This window comes from Capricornis sumatraensis, chromosome 7 (genome assembly GCF_032405125.1).
Source record: "Capricornis sumatraensis isolate serow.1 chromosome 7, serow.2, whole genome shotgun sequence".
Lineage (NCBI taxonomy): Eukaryota > Metazoa > Chordata > Mammalia > Artiodactyla > Bovidae > Capricornis > Capricornis sumatraensis.
The window spans coordinates 103,239,409-103,263,317 of record NC_091075.1 but is presented as its reverse complement, the minus strand read 5'-3'; the positions used below and the strand labels follow the sequence as shown (position 1 = coordinate 103,263,317).

The 23,909-nt window shown below is 40.1% G+C and overlaps 1 protein-coding gene across 3 annotated transcripts in view; it reads left to right on the top strand.

Annotated features, from left to right (window-relative positions):
• Positions 1–21,066, top strand: part of MAPK10 (mitogen-activated protein kinase 10) — a 187,993-nt gene extending 166,927 nt beyond the window's left edge. For all 3 annotated transcript variants that reach the window (XM_068974910.1, XM_068974909.1, XM_068974911.1), the window contains 2 exons: positions 537–614; positions 20,924–21,066. In XM_068974910.1, the coding sequence (XP_068831011.1) occupies positions 537–614; positions 20,924–21,066 (221 nt within the window). The remainder of the gene's footprint in view (positions 1–536; positions 615–20,923) is intronic.
• The last annotated feature ends 2,843 nt before the right edge of the window (positions 21,067–23,909 follow it).

Here is a 23,909-nt window from a genome sequence, read left to right as displayed (position 1 = left end):
TCTCTTAGGGAGAGGACATAAAAGAGAAATGGATGTTCAAACTGAGGCATTAAAATCCATAAGAGATAAAGTCAGAATGCATCAGAAATTCCCCACAGAATTCAGAAAATAAGTAATGTGTATTCTACATACATTGATTTGGTCAAATGCACTGTTGAACACCTACGTTTGCCAGGCTCTGTGCTTTTGCAAGAAAATGGGGCTTCCTAGGTGGCTCAGTGGTAAGGACTCCACCTGCCAATGCAGGGGACTCAGGTTCAATTCCTGGGTTGGAAAGATTCCTTAGAGGAGGAAATGGCAATCCACTTCAGTACTCTTGCCTGGAAAATTCCATGGACAGAGGAGCCTGGCAGGCTACAGTTCATGGGGTCGCAAGGAGTTGGACATGACTGAGCACGTAAAAATAGAAGAGTAAAAAAATTCCACTTGATTTGTAATTGACTCAATCCCATCAAAATGTTATTATTTGTTATTAATGACTTTTTCTTTGGGAGAGGAGAAAACTGATTTTCATAACACTGATAACTTTGTTGCAGAACTTATCTATAAGGAAGTAATGAACTCGGAAGAAAAGACTAAGAATGGCGTTGTGAAAGGACAGCCTTCTCCTTCAGGTACTCACTCTCAATGAATAACTAATAAACCAGTCCTTGCATATTTTTTTGGCCTTAAGGAGAGATTGCTGTCAATAATATTGCTTATCAAGCATATGAACCAGTGTCACCTGGTTCCCTCTAATGATTTCAGTCTTGTTACTTTTGATGGTTAGTGTGGCATTTATTCTGACTATAATGATTTAGCATGAGTTCTTTCAGAACTTTAAAATACCAAGGAATCTTAAAAAAAAATATTAGCATAAGCTGATTAAAGAGTGGCTTGGCAGCAGCAGCAGCTCCTCATCAAAATTCAGAGCCATAATGCCCTCTTGACCACCAAATCAGTGTGGAGTTCAGGAATCCCTCCAGCCAAAACCTTTTCCTTCATTCACTCTAATGTTTACTCTTCCTAAGGTTGATGTGACAGTAGTTGAAGCCTTAACCACAATGGGGTCCACTTAAAGTCAGTACAGAAAAATCTTTCCATTTGTAATCTACAAAATATAACACACATTGGTACATATGTGTGGGCTTCCCAGTGGTAAAAAAATCAAAAACAAAAACAAAACCTGCCTGCCAACATGGGAGACATAAGAGACACGGGTTCAATCCCTGGATTGGGACGATCCCCTGGAGGAGGGCATGACAACCCACTCCTTATCTTTGCCTGGAGAATCCCATTGACAGAGGAGCCTGGTGGGCCACAGTCCATAGAGTTACAGAGTTGTATACAACTGAAGCAACTTAGCGTATACACATGTAATACACATATTTTCCTGAGCTCACCAATGAGTTTTAGGATGACTTGAGATAATTTACTTACACTTTTTAATGCCAATATATTTTTCCTAAGGCCCATGAAAGAGAATATAGAAATAGTTTTAAATAATGTAATGACTTTATCATCAGCTTTAAATGACACTCAGATCATGCTGGCAAAACCGTAGGCTGCAAATTATTACCTTAGAGAAAAGTAGATTTGGTGTCCTACTTTTGATATATAATTTTTCCCATGCAATTTAAATCATTTCAGGAAATAAAATAGGATGAGTGAATCAATTCCTCCTGCTGATATTACTCTTTAAGTTTGCAACCCACAACTACTATGATACCCAAACTGATGCTGTTCAGTTATGACATGTTTTTCTCACTTCTAGACTTAGGGAAATGTCCAATTCTATGTCAAGTCTTTCCTTTCATCAAAGAAGGTTAAAGGAATCATCGAAGTTGGTTGTCTGCCCACCCTATTTATTCAACTCAGCCTCTATATTGATACAAGTCTGTAGAAGCTGCTTCTTACTTACCTGCCTGTTCTATCTGCTGCTGACTAAAGAGCCCAGAGATTGAATCCAACAGCAAGATGCCACCTGCTAAGGCATAAAGACTCCCTAACTTAAGAATTATCATTATGATCAGAATATGTTTTCCTATAATCTTTAAGATGTTGAAATACCAGAATCCAGTGAAGGGTGACTTAGCATTTCAGGAAGTGTTGAAAGTGAAAGTGTTAGTTGCTCAGTTGTGTCCGACTCTTTGCAATCCTATGGTCTGTAGCCTGCCAGGCCTCTTTATCCATGGAACTCTCCAGGCAATATGGGAGTGAGTTGCCATTCTCCTCTCCAGGGGATCTTTCTGGCCCAGGGATTGAACCCATTTCTCCTGCATTGCAAGCAGGTTCAGATTCTTTCTTTACCTCTAGCACCATCTAGGAAGCCCTATTTCAAGATGTGAAAGTGAAAGTTGCCTAGTTGTGTCCGACTGTTTGCAATCCCATGGACTGTAGCACACTAGGCTTCTCTGTCCCTGGAATTCTCCAGGCAAGAATACTGGAGTGGATTGCCATTTCCTTCTCCAGGGGATCTTTCCAAGCCAGGGCTCGAACCTGGGTCTCCTGAATTGCAGGCAGATTCTTTACCACTGAGGCACCAGGGAAGCCCCATTTCAAGATGGGACAGGACAAATTTCACAGTTTCTTCTATTTATCTTTCTTTTTTCTTTTTTTGAAATGGTAAGGCACATTTTATTTTATTTTTACTTTACAATATTGTATTGGTTTTGTCATACATCAACATGAATTCGCCACAGGTATACTCGTGTTCCCCATCCTGAACCCCCCTCCCTCCTCCCTCCCTGTACCATTCCTCTGGGTCATCTCAGTGCACCAGCCCCAAGCATCCAGTATCCTGCATCAAACCTGGACTGGCGATTCGTTTCATATATGATATTATACATGTTTGAACGCCATTCTCCCAAATCATCCCACCCTCTCCCTCTCCCACAGAGTCCAAAAGACTGTTCTATACACCTGTGTCTCTTTTGCTGTCTCACATACAGGGTTATCGTTATGGTCTTTCTAAATTCCATATATATGCATTAGTATACTGTATTGGTGTTTTTCTTTCTGGCTTACTTCACTCTGTATAATCAGCTCCAGTTTCATCCACCTCATTAGAACTGATTCAAATGTATTCTTTTTAATGGCTGAGTAATACTCCATTATGTATATGTACCACAGCTTTCTTATCCATTCATCTGTTGATGGACATCTAGGTTGCTTCCATGTCCTGGTTATTATGAACAGTGCTGTGATGAACACTGGGGTACACGAGTCTCTTTCAGTTTTGGTTTCCTCGGTGTGTATGCCCAGCAGTGGGATTGCTGGGTCATAAGGCAGTTCTATTTGCAAATTTTTAAGGAATCTCCACACTGTTCTCCATAGTGGCTGTACTAGTTTGCATTCCCACCAACAGTGTAAGAGGGTTCCCTTTTCTCCACACCCTCTCCAGCATTTATTGCTTGTAGACTTTTGGATCGCAGCCATTCTGACTGGTGTGAGATGGTACCTCACTGTGGTCTTGATTTTCATTTCTCTGATAATGAGTGATGTTGAGCATCTTTTCATGTGTTTGTTAGCCACCTGTATGTCTTCTTTGGAGAAATGTCTATTTAGTTCTTTGGCCCATTTTTTGATTGGGTCGTTTATTTTTCTGGAATTGAGCTGCATGAGTTGCTTGTCTATTTTTAAGATTAGTTGTTTGTCAGTTGCTTCATTTGCTATTATTTTCTCCCATTCTGAAGGCCTTCTTTTCACCTTGCTTATAGTTTCCTTTGTTGTGCAGAAGCTTTTAATTTTAATTAGGTCCCATTTGTTTATTTTTGCTTTTATTTCCAGTATTCTGGGAGGTGGGTCATGGAGGATCCTGCTGTGATTTATGTCGGAGAGTGTTTTGCCTATGTTCTCCTCTAGGAGTTTTATAGTTTCTGGTCTTACATTTATATCTTTAATCCATTTTGAGTTTATTTTTGTGTATGGTGTTAGAAAGTGATCTAGTTTCATTCTTTTACAAGTGGTTGACCAGTTTTCCCAGCATCACTTGTTAAAGAGATTGTCTTTACTCCATTGTATATTCTTGCCTCCTTTGTTGAAGATAAGGTATCCATAGGTGTGTGGATTTATCTCTGGGCTTTCTATATTGTTCCATTGATCTATATTTCTGTCTTTGTGCCAGTACCATACTGTCTTGATGACTGTGGCTTTGTAGTAGAGCCTGAAGTCAGGCAGTTTGATTCCTCCAGTTCCATTCTTCTTTCTCAAGATTGCTTTGGCTATTCGAGGTTTTTTGTATTTCCATGCAAATTGTGAAATTATTTGTTCTAGCTCTGTGAAAAATGCCACTGGTAGCTTGATAGGGATTGCATTGAATCTATAGATTGCTTTGGGTAGTATACTCATTTTCACTATATTGATTCTTCTGATCCATGTACATTGTATATTTCTCCGTCTATTAGTGTCCTCTTTGATTTATTTCACCAGTGTTTTATAGTTTTCTATATATAGGTCTTTAGTTTCTTTAGGTAGATATATTCCTAAGTATTTTATTCTTTTCGTTGCAATAGTGAATGGAATTGTTTCCTTAATTTCTTTTTCTATTTTCTCATTATTAGTGTATAGAAATGCAAGGGATTTCTGTGTGTTGATTTTATATCCTGCAACTTTACTATATTCATTGATTAGCTCTAGTAATTTTCTGGTAGAGTCTTTAGGGTTTTCTATGTAGAGGATCATGTCATCTGCAAACAGTGAGAGTTTTACTTCTTCTTTTCCAGTTTGGATTCCTTTTATTTCTTTTTCGGCTCTGATTGCTGTGGCCAAAACTTCCAGAACTATGTTGAATAGTAGTGGTGAAAGTGGGCATCCTTGTCTTGTTCCTGACTTTAGGGGAAATGCTTTCAGTTTTTCACCATTGAGGATAATGTTTGCTGTGGGTTTGTCATATATAGTTTTTATTATGTTGAGGTATGTTCCTTCTATTCCTACTTTCTGGAGAGTTTTTATCATAAATGGATATTGAATTTTGTCAAAGGCTTTCTCTGCATCTATTGAGATAATCATATGACTTTTATTTTTCAACTTGTTAATGTGGTGAATTACATTGATTGATTTGTGGATATTGAAGAATCCTTGCATCCCTGGGATAAAGCCCACTTGGTCATGGTGTATGATCTTTTTAATGTGTTGTTGGATTCTGATTGCTAGAATTTTGTTGAGGATTTTTGCGTCTAGGTTCATCAGTGATATTGGCCTGTAGTTTTCTTTTTTTGTGGCATCTTTGTCAGGTTTTGGTATTAGGGTGATGGTGGCCTCATAGAATGAGTTTGGAAGTTTACCTTCCTCTGAAATTTTCTGGAAGAGTTAGAGTAGGATAGGTGTTAGCTCTTCCTAAATATTTGGTAAAATTCAGCTGTGAAGCTGACCTGGGCTTTTGTTTGCTGGAAGATTTCTAATTGCAGTTTCAATTTCTGTGCTTGTGATGGGTCTGTTAAGATTTTCTATTTCTTCCTGGTTCAGTTTTGGAAAGTTGTACTTTTCTGAGAATTTGTCCATTTCTTCCACGTTGTCCATTTTATTGGCATATAATTGCTGATAGTAGTCTCTTATGATCCTTGTATATCTGTGTTGTCTGTTGTGATCTCTCCATTTTCATTTCTAATTTTATTGATTTGATTTTTCTCCATTTGTTTCTTGATGAGTCTGGCTAATGGTTTGTCAATTTTATTTATCCTTTCAAAGAACCAGCTTTTTGCTTTGTTGATTTTTGTTATGGTCTCTTTTGTTTCTTTTGCTTTTATTTCTGCCCTAATTTTTAAGATTTCTTTCCTTCTACTAACCCTTGGGTTCTACATTTCTTCCTTTTCTAGTTGCTTTAGGTGTAGTTAGGTTTTTTATTTAACTTTGTGCTTGTTTCTTGAGGTATGCCTGTATTGCTATGAACTTTCCCCTTAGCACTGCTTTTACAGTGTCCCACAGGTTTTGGGTTGTTGTGTTTTTATTTTCATTCATTTCTATGCATATTTTGATTTCTTTTTTGATTTCTTCTGTGATTTGTTGGTTATTCAGAAGCGTGTTGTTCAGCCCCCATGTGTTGGAATTTTTAATAGTTTTGGTTCTGTAATGGAAATCTAATCTTACTGCATTATGGTCAGAAAAGATGCTTGGAATGATTTCAAATTTTTGAATTTATCAAAGTTAGATTTATGGCCCAGGATGTGATCTATCCTGGAGAAGGTTCTGTGTGCACTTGAGAAAAAGGTGAAATTCATTGTTTTGGGGTGAAATGTCCTATAGATATCAATTAGGTCTAACTGGTATATTGTATCATTTAAAGTTTGTGTTTCTTTGTTAATTTTCTGTTTAGTTGATCTATCCATAGGTGTGAGTGGGGTATTAAAGTCTCCCACTATTATTGTGTTATTGTTAATTTCCCCTTTCATACTTATTAGCATTTGTCTTACATATTGCAGCGCTCCTATGTTGGGTGCATATATATTTATAATTGTTATATCTTCTTGGATTGATCCTTTTATCATTATGTATCGTCCTTCTTTATCTCTTTTCACAGCCTTTGTTTTAAAGTCTATTTTATCTGATATGAGTATTGCTACTCCTGCTTTCTTTTGATCTCTATTTGCATGGAATATCTTTTCCCAGCCCTTCACTTTCAGGCTGTATGTGTCCCTTGTTTTGAGGTGGGTCTCTTGTAGACAACATATATAGCGGTCTTGTTTTTGTATCCATTCAGCCAGTCTTTGTCTTTTGGTTGGGGCATTCAACCCATTTACGTTTAAAGTAATAATTGATAAGTATGATCCCGTTGCCATTTACTTTATTGTTTGGGGTTCGGGTTTATACACCCTTTTTGTGTTTCCTGTCTAGAGAGTATCCTTTAGCATTTGTTGGAGAGCTGGTTTGGTGGTGCTGAATTCTCTCAGCTTTTTCTTGTCTGTAAAGCTTTTGATTTCTCCTTCATATTTGAATGAAATCCTTGCTGAGTACAGTAATCTGGGATGTAAGTTATTTTCTTTCATCACTTTAAGTATGTCTTGCCATTCCCTCCTGATCTGAAGAGTTTCTATTGAAAGATCAGCTGTTAACCTTATGGGAATCCCCTTGTGTGTTATTTGTTATTTTTCCCTTGCTGCTTTTAATATTTTTTCTTTGTATTTGATCTTTGTTAATTTGATTAATATGTGTCTTGGGGTGTTTTGCCTTGAGTTTATCCTGTTTGGGACTCTCTGGGTTTCTTGGACTTGGATGATTATTTCCTTTCCCACTTTAGGGAAGTTTTCAACTATTATCTCCTCAAGTATTTTCTCATGGTCTTTGTTTTTGTCTTCTTCTTCTGGGACTCCTATGATTCAAATATTGGAGCATTTCATACTGTCCTGGAGGTCTCTGAGATTGTCCTCATTTATTTTAATTCATTTTTCTTTTTTCCTCTCTGATTCATTTATTTCTACCATTCTATCTTCTACTTCACTAATCCTATCTTCTGCCTCCATTCAGTTCAGTTCAATTCAGTTCAGTCACTCAGTCATGTCCAACTCTTTGCAACCCCATGAATCGCAGCACGCCAGGCCTCCCTGTCCATCACCAGCTCCCAGAGTTCACTCAGACTCACGTTCATCGAGTTGGTGATGCCATCCAGCCATCTCATCCTCTGTCATCCTCCTGCTCCCAATCCCTCTCAGCATCAAAGTCTTTTCCAATGAGTCAACTCTTCGCATGAGGTGGCCAAAGTACTAGAGTTTCAGCTTTAGCATCATTCCTTCCAAAGAAATCCCAGGGTTGATCTCCTTCAGAATGGACTGGTTGGATCTCCTTGCAGTCCAAGGGACTCTCAAGAGTTCAAAAGCATCAATTCTTCGGCACTCAGCCTTCTTCACAGTCCAACTCTCATATCTATACATGACCACTGGAGAAATCATAACCTTGACTAGACGGACCTTAGTCAGCAAAGTAATGTCTCTGCTTTTGAATATGCTATCTAGGTTGGTCATAACTTTTCTTCCAAGGAGGAAGCATCTTTTAATTTAATGGCTGCAATCACCATCTGCAGTGATTTTGGAGCCCCAAAAAATAAAGTCTGACACTGTTTTCACTGTTTCCCCATCTATTTCCCATGAAGTGATGGGACCGGATGCCATGATCTTCGTTTTCTGAATGTTGAGCTTTAAGCCAACTTTTTCGCTCTCCTCTTTTACTTTCATCAAGAGGCTTTATAGTTCCTCTTCACTTTCTGCCATAAGGGTGGTGTCATCTGCATATCTGAGGTTATTGATATTTCTCCTGGCAATCTTGATTTCAGCTTATGTTTCTTGCAGTCCAGCATTTCTCATGATCTACTCTGCATATAAGTTCAATAAGCAGGGTGACATTATACAGCCTTGATGTACTCCTTGTCCTATTTGAAACCAGTCTGTTGTTCCATGTCCAGTTCTAACTGTTGCTTCCTGGCCTGCATACAGATTTCTCAAGAGGCAGGTCAGGTGGTCTGGTTTTCCCATCTCTTTCAGAATTTTCCACAGTTGATTGTGATCCACACAGTCAAAGGCTTTGGCATAGTCAATAAAGCAGAAATAGATGTTTTTCTGGAACTCTCTTTCCTTTTCCATGATTCATCTATTTTTTGCCTCCAGAGTGTTTTTTATCTCATTTATTGCATTATTCATTATATATTAACTCTTTTTTATTTCTTCTAGGTCCTTGTTAAACCTTTCTTGCATCTTCTCAATCCTTGTTTCCAGGCTATTTATCTGTGATTCCATTTTTATTTCAAAATTTTGGATCATTTTCACTATCATTATTTGGAATTCTTTATCAGGTAGATTCCCTATCTCTTCCTCTTTTGTTTGGTTTGGTGGGCATTTATCCTGTTCCTTTACCTGTTGGGTATTCCTCTGTCTCTTCATCTTGTTTATATTGCTGCGTGTTGGGTGGCCTTCCTGTATTTTGGCAGTTTGTGGAGTTCTCTTTATTGTGGAGTTTCCTCACTGTGGGTGGGGTTGTACGGGTGGCTTGTCAAGGTTTCTTGGTTAGGGAAGCTTGTGTTGGTGTTCTGGTGGGTGGAACTGGATTCTTCTCTCTGGAGTGCAATGAAGTGTCCAGTAATAAGTTATGAGATATCAGTGGTTTTGGGGTAACTTTGGGCAGCCTGTATATTGAAGCTCAGGGCTGTGTTCCTGTGTTGCTGGAGAATTTGCATGGTATGTCTTGCTCTGGAACTTGTTGGCCCTTGGGTGGTGCTTGGTTTCAGTGTAGGCATGGAGGTATTTGATGAGCTCCTGTCGATTAATGTTCCCTGGAGTCAGGAGTTCTCTGATGTTCTCAGGATTTGGACTTAAGCCTCCTGCTTCTGGTTTTCAGTCTTATTTTTACAGTAGTCTCAAGACTTCTCCTTCTGTACAGCAACCATTGATAAAACATCAAGGTTAAAGATGAAAAGTTTCTCCACAGTGAGAGACACCCAGAGAGGTTCACAGAGTTACATGGAGAGGAGAAGAGGGAGGAGGGAGTTAGAGGTGACCCGAATGAGATGAGGTGGAATCAAAAGAGGAGAGAGCAAGCTAGCCAGTAGTCACTTCCTTATGTGCTCTCCACAGTCTGGACCGCTCAGAAATGTTCATGGAGTTATACAGAGAAGAGAAGAGGGAGGAAGGAGACAGAGGTGGCTAGGAGGATAAAAGGGGGAAAGGAAAAGGAGAGAGACAGATCCAGTCAGTAATCAGTTCCCTAAGTGTTCGCCACTGTCTGGAACACACGGAGATTCACAGAGTGGGTAAAGAGAAGGGGGAGGGAGGAGACAGAGACGACCTGATGGAGAAAAAGGAGAGTCCAAAGGAGGAGAGAGCAGTCAAGCCAGTAATCTCACTCCCAAGTAAAAATGGGTACTGAAGATTGGGTTTTTAAAGGTACAAAATTGATAACAACTACGAAAAAGCAAAGATTAAAAATCTAGAGTAGAGGTTGGATTTTCAAAAATACAATATTATAGAAAAGAAGAAGAAAAAAAAACAGTCACAAAAAATTATTAAATATATATATATGAAGTTTGCTTTAAAAATAGAGTCTTAAAAAATAAATAAAAATAGTCTTTTCTTGAAAAGTAATAGTAGGTTATAAAAATGAAAATTAAAGGATTAATAGAGGACTTAAAAATTATAAAAAGTTAAAAAAAAGAACAAGAAGAAAAAAGAATGATCGTAAAAATAGTAAAGATATATCTAGGACTTTCTCTGGTGTTGTTGTGGGCAGTGTGGGCTTAGTTCATTTTCGGATAGTTCCTTGGTCCGGCTTATATTTCTCAAGATCTATAGGCCCCTTCCTATGTAGTCAGTACTAAGGACAGGGTTTTAATCTATTGCACCTGTCACTTCCAAGGCGGTTCCCTCTGTTTTAGCTTCTTCTGTTTGCTGGTCTCTTCAGTGCCTGATTTCCACCCTGACACAAGGGGGGCGGTGGTGGACACTTTTTTTAGGCTCACTTGTTTAGTCGCGCTGTGGGGAGGGAGGGACGGTGCAAACAAATAACACTGACGTGTGCTCGCAGTGTCTCAGCCCTGCTGGGCCTGCCCCCGCTCACGGCGCACACAGCTCAGGCTCTAGGTTGCTCCGCTGGGAACCCTCTGAGGCCGGCCCCGGGCTGCATTCACCTCCCAGGTCTAAGCCGCTCAGGCTCAAGTACTCAGGGAGTCCTCTGAGGTGCAGACTCGGTTGGGCCTGCGTTTCGTGCCCTTTCCAGGTCCAAGTATGACAACCCACTCCAGTATTCTTGCCTGGAAAATTCCATGGACAGAGAAGCCTGGTAGTCTACTGTCCATGGGGTCGCAAAGAGTCAGACACGACTGAGCAACTTCACTTTCACTTTCCAGGTCCGAGTAGCTCAGGTGTTCGGCAAGCATGGTCTCTGCGATTTATTGCCTCTCCTGTCCCTGCTGCTTGGTTTTCTGGGTGTACAACTGGCGCACCTTCTCAGGCGGATGATGACTGTCCAGAACCCCAAGAAGTCTTAGTTAGCAAAGGAACCTGCTTGTATTTGGTAGATAATGTCTCTCTGGGGCTGCAATTGCCCCCTTGCGGCCCTTCCAGCTCTGGCGGCCTGTCACCAGAGGGGGATGGTCTGCAGCAGGCTAATTCTGTTCCATCCTTTGTTCTGTGCGCGGTCTTGGCGGTGTCTTATGTTAGAGCTTTTCATGTGGTAGCTATCCCACAGTCTGGTTTGCTAGCCCAAGTTAGTTCGCTCTGATTACACTCCATGCATTCAGGCCCGATCCTTACTCTAAGCACTGCAGCCCACGCCTCCCTGCCCAGCCCCCGCTTGCTAGTGGCGGATGCAGGCATCTGCGCTGCTTCTCTGCTGGGGGAGTTACCATTGGGCAAGTAATCTGTGGGTTTTAATTATTTATTTATTTTTCCTCCGTTATGTTGGCCTCTGTGCTTCCAAGGCTCACCACAGACTTGGCAGTGAGAGTGTTTCCTGGTGTTTGGAAACTTCTCTCTTTTCAAGACTCCCTTCCCAGGACGGAACTCCCTTCCCGGGGTGGAGCTCCCTCCCTACCTCTTTTGTCTCTTTTTTTGTCTTTTATATTTTTTTCTACCTCTTTTCGAAGACAATGGGCTGCTTTTCTGGGTGCTTGATGTCCTCTACCGGCATTCAGAAGTTGTTTTGTGGAATTTACTCAGCGTTTAAATGTTCTTTTGATGAATTTGTGGGGGAGAAAGTGGTCTCCCCGTCTTATTCCTCCACCATCTTAGGACCACCTCCCCACTACATGATTTTAAAGGAAAATATTCCTGGCTTGATTTTGAGACATCATATGTGTGATACATATTATATGACATATTTGTGTTTGGTGTTTTTATTCTTTTATTTATTTAGCTAGCTATTATTTATTTTTGGCTGCAGTGGGTCTTCACTGATGCCCATGGGCTTTCTCTAGTTGCAGTGAGTGGGGGACTACTCTCTAGTTGCAGTGCATGGGATTCTCATTGAGGTGGCTTCTTTTGTTGTGCAGCATGGATTCTAGGGTGCATGCACTTCATTAACTGTGGCATGAGTGCTCAGTAGTTGTAGCACATGAGCTTAGTTTCTCCCAGGCATGTGGAATCTTCCTGGAACAGGGATTGAACCTGTGCCCCTGCATTGGCAGGTGGATTCTCAACCACTGGACCACCAAGGAAGTCCCTGTGTTTGATATATTTCCGTGCCTTATGCAGAGACATAGGACACCCATGTGCTGGAGCAATTATTCTAGCTCATGAGAGCCACGTGTGCACATCTGAGTTTTTTGACCTCATATTGTAGCTTGAAATCCACCATGCAATATTTAAGATATAGAAATTGGCTGACTCTCCAAATAAAGGCATTCTTAACCCCCTGAAGAGCCAATTGCGAAATTTTTATTAGCACACCACTGTGTGTGTGTGCATGTGTGTGTGTGTGTGTGTGTGCATGGTGTGTGTGTGTGTGTGTGCATGGTGTGTGTGTGTGTATATATATACACACTCCGGTATCCTTGCCTGGAAAATCCATGGACTAAGGAGCCTAATGGGCTACAGTTCATGGGGTTGCAAAGTGTTGGACATGACTGAGCAATTAACACACACGCACAGATACACGTGCAGTAAATTATGCTGGAAAGAGAAAGCTATTACTTAGGAAACTTTTGAAGATTCAGCCTTATTGCATTCCTCATTATAATCACCTTTTCTCAGGAATGTTGCATATCACATTTTATTTTGTAAATAGCTGAGATGAAATAATATTACAACATAGACTCCCTTAATATTCAGTCATGGCAACACTGGAAACCCAGCAGCAAGGGAATAAGTTAATGCAGTTTTCCAGTGACAAAATTGTTCTAATACCCAAACTCATGTTTTAGTGATGCTTTTAAAATGTAAATAGAAAGTTAAATGTGCATTTGCAGAATAATACAGAAGCTTGAAATTTACTGATGGAATTGTTGTGTATCAATAAGAAATAAATCTAAACCCCAGATACACTTCTAAATAAATAATTGTATTCCCTTCTACTATCTGATTTCACTTGCATAGTGATTTATTTTTAAGACTAGCATGAGTGCTTGCTTTCTGAATTGATTTGTAAAGATTGTTGAGGGAATAACAGCCCATGAATAGAAATTAATTTTCTTCTAAAAGCATTTACTATAGAATGTCAGGGCAAGAACAAACTAGAAGGTCATCTAATACAAAGACTCTCAGTCTGTTCACCACCCTGTTGCCTGAGACGTAAACCTCCCGGAAGTGACAATGACTCACTGAGCTAGGGATGCTTAGCATCAGGATGGGTAGAGATTTCTAAGAATCTCTAAATGGAAGATAAAGCTTTTCCAGTGATTTTAATATATAGCCCCTCCTTCTCCTCTACACCTTATGGGAGTGTGTTCCTCCCAATTAGTTACAGATCTATCCCAACAACTTTTTCTATTTAAAAACCTCAGCCCCTAAACCAACTGAAGCTGATGGCCATGAATACAGAGAAGGAATACATCTCAGTGGTTACAAAAAATCTAGTGGTTCTCATAGCACTTTGTGTCTCTTTTTATGTTTGGATGGGTCAGGAAAATAATTTTATTTAAAAAAGCAGAACAATATTTTCCTTGAGACTATGAATGCCTTTGGCTAGATAACTTCTAGGCTTCCCAGGTGGCTCAGTGGTAAAGAATCTGCCTGCTGGTGCAGGAGATGCAGAAGATGTGGGTTTGATCCGTCGGTTGGGAAGATTCCCTGGAGAAAGGAATGGCAACCCACTCTAGTATTCTTGCCTGGAAAACCCCACAGACAGAGGAATCTGGTGGGCTACAGTCCATGCGGTTGCAAAGAGTCAGACACAATGGAGTGACTGAGTGTGTGCACGCAGATACACACACAAATTTTAGCTGGTAAATTTTTGTAAGTTCAGCTCAGTTCAGTCACTCAGTCATGTCTGATCCTTTGGGACCCCATGGACTGTAGCACCCCAGGCCTCCCTGTCCATCACCAACTCTTGGAGCTTGCTCAGACTCATATCCATTGAGTCGGCGATGCCATCCAGCCATCTCATCCTCTGTCATCCCCTTCTCCTCCTGCCTTCCATCTTGCCCAGAATCAGGGTCTTTTCCAATGAGTCACTTCTTCCCATCAGGTGGCCAAAGTATTGGAGCTTCAGCTTCAGCATCAGTCCTTCCGATGAATATTCAGGGTTGATTTCCTTTAGGATTGACTGGTTTCATCTCCCTTCAGTCCAAGGGACTCTCAAGAGTCTTCTCCAACACCACAATTTAAAAGTATCAATTCTTCAGTGCTAAGCTTTCTTTATAGTCCAACTTTCACATCCATACATAACTACTGGAAAAAAAAAATAGCTTTGACTAGATGGACCTTTGTTGGTAAAGTAATGTCTCTGCTTTTTAATATGCTGTCTAGGTTGGTCATAGCTTTTCTTCCAAGGAGCAAGTGTCTTTTAATTTCATGGCTGCAGTCACCATCTGTAGTGATTTTGGAGCCCCCAAAAATAAAGTCTGTCATTGTTTTTATTGTTTCCCCATCTGTTTGCCATGAATTGATGGGGCCAGATGCCATGATCTTTATTTTTTGAATGTTGAGTTTTAAGCCAGCTGTTTCACTCTCCTTTTCACTTTCATCAAGAGTCTCTTTAGTTCTTCTTCACTTTCTGCCATAAGGGTGGTGTCATCTGCATATCTGAGGTTATTATGTCTTTCCATAAAACCTAAATTTTTTCAGGTAATTTTGCAAGTAATTACTATTTTTTATCTGTAACTCTACTAGTATTTTCAGTTAATTTAAATGACATATTTATTGACAAAAATTTATAATGCTTTACTAACAAAAATGTTTTATAAAAAAGTATGTATTGTACTGGTTTCTCTGAAAACAAAAAAGGAAGAGTGGTATTTATCACATTGCTAGGATATCCTGGGCAATGATAAGTCCAATTTAGTTCAATTTAACATGTTGTCCCAAACTGTTTGGCAGTAAACTAACAACTTGAAGCCAAAATATTTGTCTGGAACCTTCTAATTTTGTTTGGTTTTATGGTTTAAAATTTTATTTATTGTTTACATAGAAAACAGACTTGAGAGGATCATTCAGTAAAGCCAGAGATGGATACAGTTGAGAAGGCATATAGTGTAGTGCAATAGAAAAAAATCAAACAGAAGCAAAAGTTTTCTTTTTTTAATAACAGTGTGGGGTTTAATTTTTAATAATGATAGGGTTTGATCCCTGAGTGAGGAAGATCCCTGGAGAAGGGAATGGCTACCCACTCCAGTATTCTTGCCTGGAGATTTCCATAGACAGAGGAGTCTGGCTGGCTACAGTCCATAGGGCCGCAAAGAGTTGGACACGACTGAGCAAATGAGCATGCATGCATGCAAGCAACCATCTCTTTAAAAAAGATGGACTGATTGTAGAAATTACTAATTTCTATTGACTGCAGCCATGAAATTAAAAGACGCTTACTTCTTGGAAGAAAAGTTATGACCAACCTAGATAGCATATTCAAAAGCAGAGACATTGCTTTGTCAACAAAGGTCCATCTAGTCAAGGATATGGTTTTTCTAGTGGTCATGTATGGATGTGAGAGTTGGACTGTGAAGAAAGCTGAATGCCTAAGAATTGATGCTTTTGAACTGTGGTGTTGGAGAAGACTCTTGAGAGTCCCTTGGACTGCAAGGAGATCCAACCAGTCCATTCTGAAGGAGATCAGCCCTGGGATTTCCTTGGAAGGAATGATGCTAAAGCTGAAACTCCAGTACTTTGGCCACCTCATGGGAAGAGTTGACTCATTGGAAAAGACTCTGGTGCTGGGAGGGATTGGGGGCAGGAGAAGGGGACGACAGAGGATGAGATGGCTGGATGGCATCACTGACTCGATGGATATGAGTCTGAGTGAACTCCAGGAGTTGGTGATGGACAGGGATGCCTGGCGTGCTGCGATTCATGGGGTCTCAAAGAGTCGGACACGACTGAGCGACTGAACTGAACTGAAGTGATTGTGTGATCAATTTCAAGCTACTGATATGTCATCTATGAAGGCAAAATTGGAAAGAAATGCTAATAATTTACTCTCAAAAGCCACTAAAGCCACTGCAGCATGCTGCTAGATAGTACACAAGATTCCCACCACCCCCCATAGCACTATATAGAGAAACTCTTTACATACAACATGAGAATGTAATGGGGAGTTTATAGAGGGACTCTTAGAAGAGAGAACCTCTTTTTAATGCATTTGTGCTACACAGAGTCAGCAACAACAATTTATGGAACCTTAGAAATATGATTGATAAAGATTCTGAGAAATGAAAATCAAAACTACAATGAGATATCTCCTCACACCAGTCAGAGTGGCTATCATAAAAAAGCCTACAAACAGTAAGTGCTGCTGAGGTTATGGGTTAAAGGGAACCCTCCTACACTGTTGGTGGGAATGTAAATTGGTACAACTACTATGGAGAATAGTATGGAGGCTCCTTAAAAACTAAAAATACAACTACCATAAGATCTAGCAGTCCCAATCCTGGGAGTATGTCCAGAGAAAAACATGGTTTGAAAGGATACATGCATGTCCATATTCATTGCAACACTGTTTACAATAGCCAAGACAGGAAGCAACATAAAGATCCATCTACAGATGGATGCATGAAGAAGATTTGGTACACATATACAATGGAATGTTACTCAGCCTTTAAAAAAAAAAAGGAAATAATGCCTTCTGCAGCAACATGGATGGACCTGGAGATTATCATACTAAGTGGAGTAAGTCAGAGAAAGAGAAATATCATATGATATTATCTAATAAATAGATAAAAGGGATATATTCATACAGTAAAATATTGTCATAAAAAGAAGTGAAGTATTGATACAAATGAATCTTTTGAAAATATTAAGCTGTGTGAAAGAAACTAGTCACAAAAGACACATATTGTATGATCCCATTTATGTGATATGTTCAGAACACACAATTTTATAAAGACAGAAAGTAAGTTACTCATGGCCTAGGGTTGGGTGGTAAGAAATAGATTATAGGATTTCCTTTTGTGGTGATGAAAACTCTACAAAACTGATTGTTGTAATGATTGCACAACTATGTGAATATGCTAAAAATATTGAATTATACAAATTAGATTTGTGAATCATGTCTCAGTGAAGCTGTTACGAAAGGTATATGGGCAATATTTTATATTTCAAATTAAAACTGAATCTAAACTCTAGTACTGTGATTTGAAAATCATCCATAGTATAAGAATATATCATTCAGGAGATGAATAGACAGTAATCTCAGTCTGTCAGCCCATTCTTTGATCAAGCCTTTATTAAAATCCTGCATCTAGTTTTAATCTCTACCCTTTAATAATTATGTGGAAAAATTAAAGATGTTTCTGAGAAGCCCATCGCAGTAATGCTCAGTTATTAGAGACCATTGCTGATGAAAGAATATGAGGATGTTGGTATAATTTAATCTAAAATCAAAGGAAAAAAAAACAGAGCTGGGCCATTGGGTTGTTTAATCAAGGGTTGTCTGCTGGCCTTTGAAATCTACTAGTATATGTCATGAGAGGCAATGAAGTAGCTCTGCACCATATCTGTAAAGGATATAATCAAATAAAGCTGGAATGAATTGAAGCCAGATAATTTTACGTTACTTGTGTGCTTACTGAGCAACTAAGCACACATTAGGTGGCCAAAGTATTGCCACCTGATGCGAAGTACTGACTCATTGGAAAAGCCCCTGATGCTGGGCAAAATTGAAGGCAGAAGAAGGGGAAGACAGAGGATGAGATGGTTGGATGGCATCAGTGACTTGATGGAAATGAGTTTGAGCAAGCTTCGGGAGTTGGTAATGGACAGGGAGGCCTGGCGTGCTGCAGTCCATGGAGTTGCAAAAAGTCAGACATGATTGATCGACTGAGCTGAACTGAACTGAACTTTACGTTATATATTTTTATGATAATAAGAGTAAAAGTATTTACAAGAAGATGTTAATAAGACAGATTTAAAAATATAGAGACATTTAAGATTGGGGGTACTGATACTTTTAAGAGTTTAAAGAACATGAAATATTGCATAGGTTTTTTGGATAAGAAAATACAGGATACAAAAGGATATATATGAAATGATTATACTTAGAGTTCCCAGCAAAAAGACTAGAAAGTAATATATCAAAAGTTTAATAGTTCTTATCATTAATTGGAGGATCAGTGCATATTGCTGTTTTTTCCCCTATATTTTTTATATTTCTCGTAATTTGCATAAATATGGTTATAATCAACAAAGAACAATTTAAAAAGGATCCATATAATTTGTCTTAGTTTAAGTATGTGTATCCTCTCGTTACTGTCACATTTTAATTACCTACCTACTCCAGGAACAAGAAGATTGTATTAAGTTCTCCACTTCATTAGATTTTTTTCCCTAACTTATTAGATGTATTTGATAATACTACTGTGACTTATTCACAGGGATATATGATTTTCACCAAATATATCTCACTTTATTAGATGCTTATATTTCATATATTTTTAATAGTGAACTATTTCACAAAACATGCATTTCACCACCTGTATCACTTAAATATAAAGGCTCTATAAAGAGAAAAAGTGATTGGACTTTCTGGGGTGCTCTGGTTTAATTCAGTTTTATGATCTCCCCTGTGTGGTTCTTAAAACTACTGTAGCTCAGTAAGTATTTATTGAGTGATTACCATGAGCAAGTTTCCCCTCAGAGTTTCAGAATCTTTGTATTCCTGCATAGCAGATCAATTAAAAATTTTTTGTAGTTCTTATTTGGAGATTCCCAGGTAAGCAAGCCTGATGAAAAGTAAACACACTCAAGAGGCTGACTGTGGTTCTGACTTCTGTTCTTTTTAACTTTCATCCACAGTCCTACCTGGATTTTCCTATATGGATTCTAAGTTTGATGTCAAATTAATGATGGTGTAAAAATATTTACTTAATATACCTTCCTTTCTTAAAACTGTAGCCTCAAAGTAATTTTGATCTCTGGGAATTACCTCAGCCTATATTTCTGGGATAAGAGGCTTATATGTGTTTGTTTTAAAAGTTGCCTGAGGGAGTTCCCTGGCAGGCCAGTGGTTAAGACTCTGTGATTCCAGTTCCTGGAGTGTGGTTTGATCCCTGGTCAGTAACTAAAATCCCACCTGCTGCCTTATGCAGGGGAAAAAAAAAACAAAAACCTCTTCCTGAATTGAAACCATCCAGGTTCAGGTGATTACTAAGGTGTTCACTTATTTGCCCTCTTCATAGAACTGTGGTCTTCAGCCTTTAACATCAGTCTCTGGGAGCTTTTGAAAAATGCAAATGCCTTGACTCTACCCAAGACCAGACGCATTACAATATGGGAGGTTCGAAGGGTGAATGCGGTGTTTAGTGGAGTTGTTTTTCCTTTTAGAAGCATTACAGGTGATTTCTAGGGTAGAGCCAGATGCATTACAATATGGGAGGTGCGAAGGGTGAATGGGGTGTTTAGTGGAGTTGTTTTTCCTTTTAGAAGCATTACAGGTGATTTCTAGGGTAGAGCCAGACGCATTACAATATGGGAGGTGCGAAGGGTGAATGGGGTGTTTAGTGGAGTTGTTTTTCCTTTTAGAAGCATTACAGGTGATCTCTAGGGTAGAGCAGAATTTGACAGTTATTGCATTGTTGTTATTTAGCCACTCAGTCATGTCCCACTCTCTGCAGCACCAAGGACTGCAGCACAACAGGCTTCCCTGTCCTTCACGATCTCCCAGAGCTTGCTCGAGTTCATGTCAGTGATGCCATCCAACCATTTCATCCTCTGTCATCCCCTTCTCCTGCCTTCAATCTTTCCCAGCATCAGGATCTTTTCCAATGAGTCAGTTCTTCCCATCAGGTGGCAAAGTATTGGAGCTTCAGCTTCAGCATCAGTCCTTCCAATGAATATTCAGGGTTGATTTCCTTTAGGATTGACTAGTTTGATCTCCTTGCAGGGACTCTCAAGAGTCTTCTCCAGCACCACAGTTCAAAAGCATCAGTTATTCGGTGCTCAACCTTCTTTATGGTCCACCTCTTACCACCATACATGACTACTGGAAAAACCATAGCTTTGACTATGTCTCTCCTTTTTAATATGCTGTCTAGGTTGGCCATAGTTTTTCCTCCAAGGGGCAAGTGTCTTTTATTTTCATGCTGCAGTCACAATCTTCAGTGACTCTGGGACCCCAAAAATAAAGTCTGTCACTGTTTCCATTCTTTCCACATCTATTTGCCATGAAATGATGGGTCCAGATGCCATGATCTTCACTGTTTGAATGTTGAGTTTTAAGCCAGCTTGTTCACTCTCCTCTTTCACCTCCATCAGGAGGCTTTTTAGTTTCTCTTTACTTTCTGCCATAAGGGTGGTGTCATCTGCATATCTGAGGTTATTGATATTTCTCCCAGCAACACTGATTCCAGCTTGTGCTTCATCCAGCCCAGCGTTTCTCATGATGTACTCCACATATTATAAGTTAAATAAGCAGAGTGACAATATACAGCCTTGATGTACTCCTTTCCCAATTTTGAATTACTGCATTAACCCTTGAATAACTTGTGACCAGGGACACTGTGTTGTTATCCTTGTGTTCACAGTCTAATGTACTGCTCTGTATTAGTGGTTCTATGAGGACTTGTCGAATGAATGATAGAGCAGACATCCCCTATCTAGGGTCCCCAACCTTCAGGGTCTAATAATGCCTGATGATCTGAGGTGGAGCTGATGTAATAATAATAGAAATAAAATGCACAGTAAAGGCAAGGCACGTGAATCATCCCCAAACCATCCCCCCTTATTGCTCTGTGGAAGAATTGTCTTCTATGATACCGGTCTCTTATGCCAAAAAGGTTGGGGACCACTGCCTTATCGTACGTGCACACACTTGGCCGCTGAGTGACATCCAGCTGAGTCTAGTTCCAGGTTTAGTCATGTTGGTCTTCGTTTTCTTAGCACAGGTGCAGCCGTGAACAGCAGTGAGAGTCTCCCTCCTTCCTCATCCGTCAATGACATCTCCTCCATGTCCACCGACCAGACCCTGGCATCTGACACTGACAGCAGCCTGGAAGCCTCGGCAGGACCCCTGGGTTGTTGCAGGTGACTAGCCGCCTGCCTGCGAAACCCAGCGTTCTTCAGGAGATGATGTGATGGAACACACACGCAGACACTCACGCACACACGCAAACGCAGACACGCAACGACAAGAACGTGGCAAGGGAGAGAATCCGAGTCTAAAATTGAAACACATCTTTCAGCCTGCTTCTTCTCCAGAGTTCTGTATTGCAGCTAAGCCAAATGTATATTTAACTCCTAGTTGCTCTTGCTTTGGTATTCTTCCAATGATGCTTTTACTACAGAAAGCAAATCAAACACAATTAGAGAAGCCTTCTCCATAAAGTGTAATTTTAATGGCTGCAGAACCAGTGACCTGTGACTGCCCTTTCAAATGGCATGACAAGGTGTGCAGTGGCCCCATCCAGCATGTGTGTGTCTCTATCTTGCATCTACCTGCTCCTATTGGCCTAGTCAGATGGATGTAGATACAGATTCGCATGTGTCTGTATTCATACAGCACCACTTACTTAGAGATGCTACTGTCAGTGTCCTCAGGGCTCTCCCAAGACATCACGCACTGGGGTACCACATGGTCCATTTCATGTGATCTATTACTCTGACATAAACCCATTTGTAATATATTGCCAGTATATAAGCTATTTAGTTTGTTAATTGATTAAGCTGTATGTCTTATAAGAAAATGTGTAAAGGGTGGAATATGGGGAGGGAGTGAGTTCTCTTGGACCCTTGAAGATGTAGCTTCCAAATCTGAACTGATTAAATGGCACCTGTAAACCAATTTGTAGAAAGAACATATGTGATGCTTATGTACAGTGCGGGGTGGGAGAGGGTACCAGTTTCCAGGTACTGAATGGTTTGACCTTTCGAAGGAAGGTAGGCATAACAGCTGAGGGTCTTTTCTCTGATAGTGAGTGGGTAGGAGAGGCTAGGGTAGTGTGGCCACGTGGGAGGAAGAGCTAATGGAAGTATGACCCAGATTCTAGGAGACGCCGACTTTCCTGTTTTAGAAAGGAGACCCTCATTTGTCGTTTGCAAATTGTGTGTCACAACTGAGAAGAGATTGGCAGCTAGTGAGGCAGGGTTAGTGCGTCCATATCTGATGGGAACCCTTCTCTGAAATAGAGGGGGCTGCCTCTACATGGTATCCCTAACAAAAAATGAGTTTGCCTAGGCTATTTTTAGATTGTGGGTTGTGTTTTCCATGACTGTGCTATTTTCCGTGTTTATACCTTGTCAAGGTTTTATTTTGAGAAGAAATATTACTTCCCTCTTCTGGAATTAAAGAAAAAATTACTTAAAAAAAATACCCAAAGCCCAGGGCGATCCTCAGGTTAGCATTTGAAAACATCCACAGACATTCCTCAGGGGTTTCCCCGACTCCTTAACGTGGCCAATGTCTCATGTTTATTTTTTCATAAATTTCACCAATTCAAGAAGGGCTGATCATCTGAGTTTTGTACCACAAGTTGATGTGACAGCAATAACTCTGCCCATAAGTTACTGCTGCTAAATAGCTTTAGCAATAGAGTGTCTTAAAAGCCATGAAGCATTGATGTCAATGTTTAGCAAAATCTCCTGAACTTAGCTCAAAAATAAATGAAAGTGCTTTCCCAGGCACTTGAAGGAGGCACTGTGAAACATCCCGGTTCCATACAAGGCGATACCAGGATAACTTCTCAGCAATAACAGGACCAGGTCGACCCTTCTCCTCTTATTCACTCTAGTGAAGTATCCATCACAACTGTTTGCACTCTGACCATTTTGGTGCTCACCAATGTGGTAGTATTTCAGCTGAAGAAGAAGCGAAACACACAGGATGGTTGGTTGAGTGTGAGATGACGGGCAAAAGGAATCCCTCTGAAAACAGAGCAGACAGGAATGCCAGTGCTCTGAAAACTGCCTTAAACACAACGATAAGGAAGCCGTATCTCTTCCTAAGCAATAGAATCGACTCCCACCATTGCCACGGGAGCAATGCTGCCATTTACCAGGGATTGCTTCGCACCATAGATTTCATGACAAGAGGTCATTTGTTCAAAATGGAGAGAAAAATTATTAGACTGTGCAGCTTGTCCCCTGGAATAGAAGTGGCCCAGTGTCTCTATCTTGCTGCCCTTGCTTTTGGTTAATGTTGCAGACAATCTTATTGGGAAAATGCTTCCACGTTCACATGAGTTCTCTCAATTTTCTTTGTGTCACACTCTCTCAACCCTCCCTCTTAGTCCCCCGCCCCCTTTAAAGTTTCTCTTCTCTGCTTTCCTTTTTCTTTGTTTATCTCCTTTCTCTGTGCTCTTCTCTTGCTATACCTGCGGCGTCTCCCCTCCTGGCCCTTTAACCACATGAGATTAAGTGCAGAGAGCACGAAGCTGTTGAAAGAGAGTGAATCCCAGGGAGAATTTCATCAGCCACAAAACAACACCAGGAGACAAAAGGAAATCTCCAGCCAGTGTCTTCAAACCACTCGACAGTTAGACTCTCATGTATGTGGAAGTGATTTTTTTTTTTTTTTCCACTCAGATGAAACCAGGCAAGAACTACCTAAAGTCCCCCACCTTTACTTGCTACTTCCACTTGCTACTTACTTACTTCTCTAAAGTCGACTAGTCTGGCCTCTCTTGTTGTCTCTTGGAAACGGGTTACCTTTAGCCAGAACTCCCTCCAGTCAAGGAAAAATGGAACAACCTTTATATTGAGATAACATGTATTACAAAGCAAGCTAAGGGTTAGCTTCTTGACAGCTTCTACAATTAATTTTCCTAGATTATCAAAGCAACAGGCGATAGGCCAACAGAAAGAACCATCATTGCAGAAGTCCATCCACCCTTCACAATCTTGGGTCCATTTTATTAGAGTCACTTCAGGAGATGA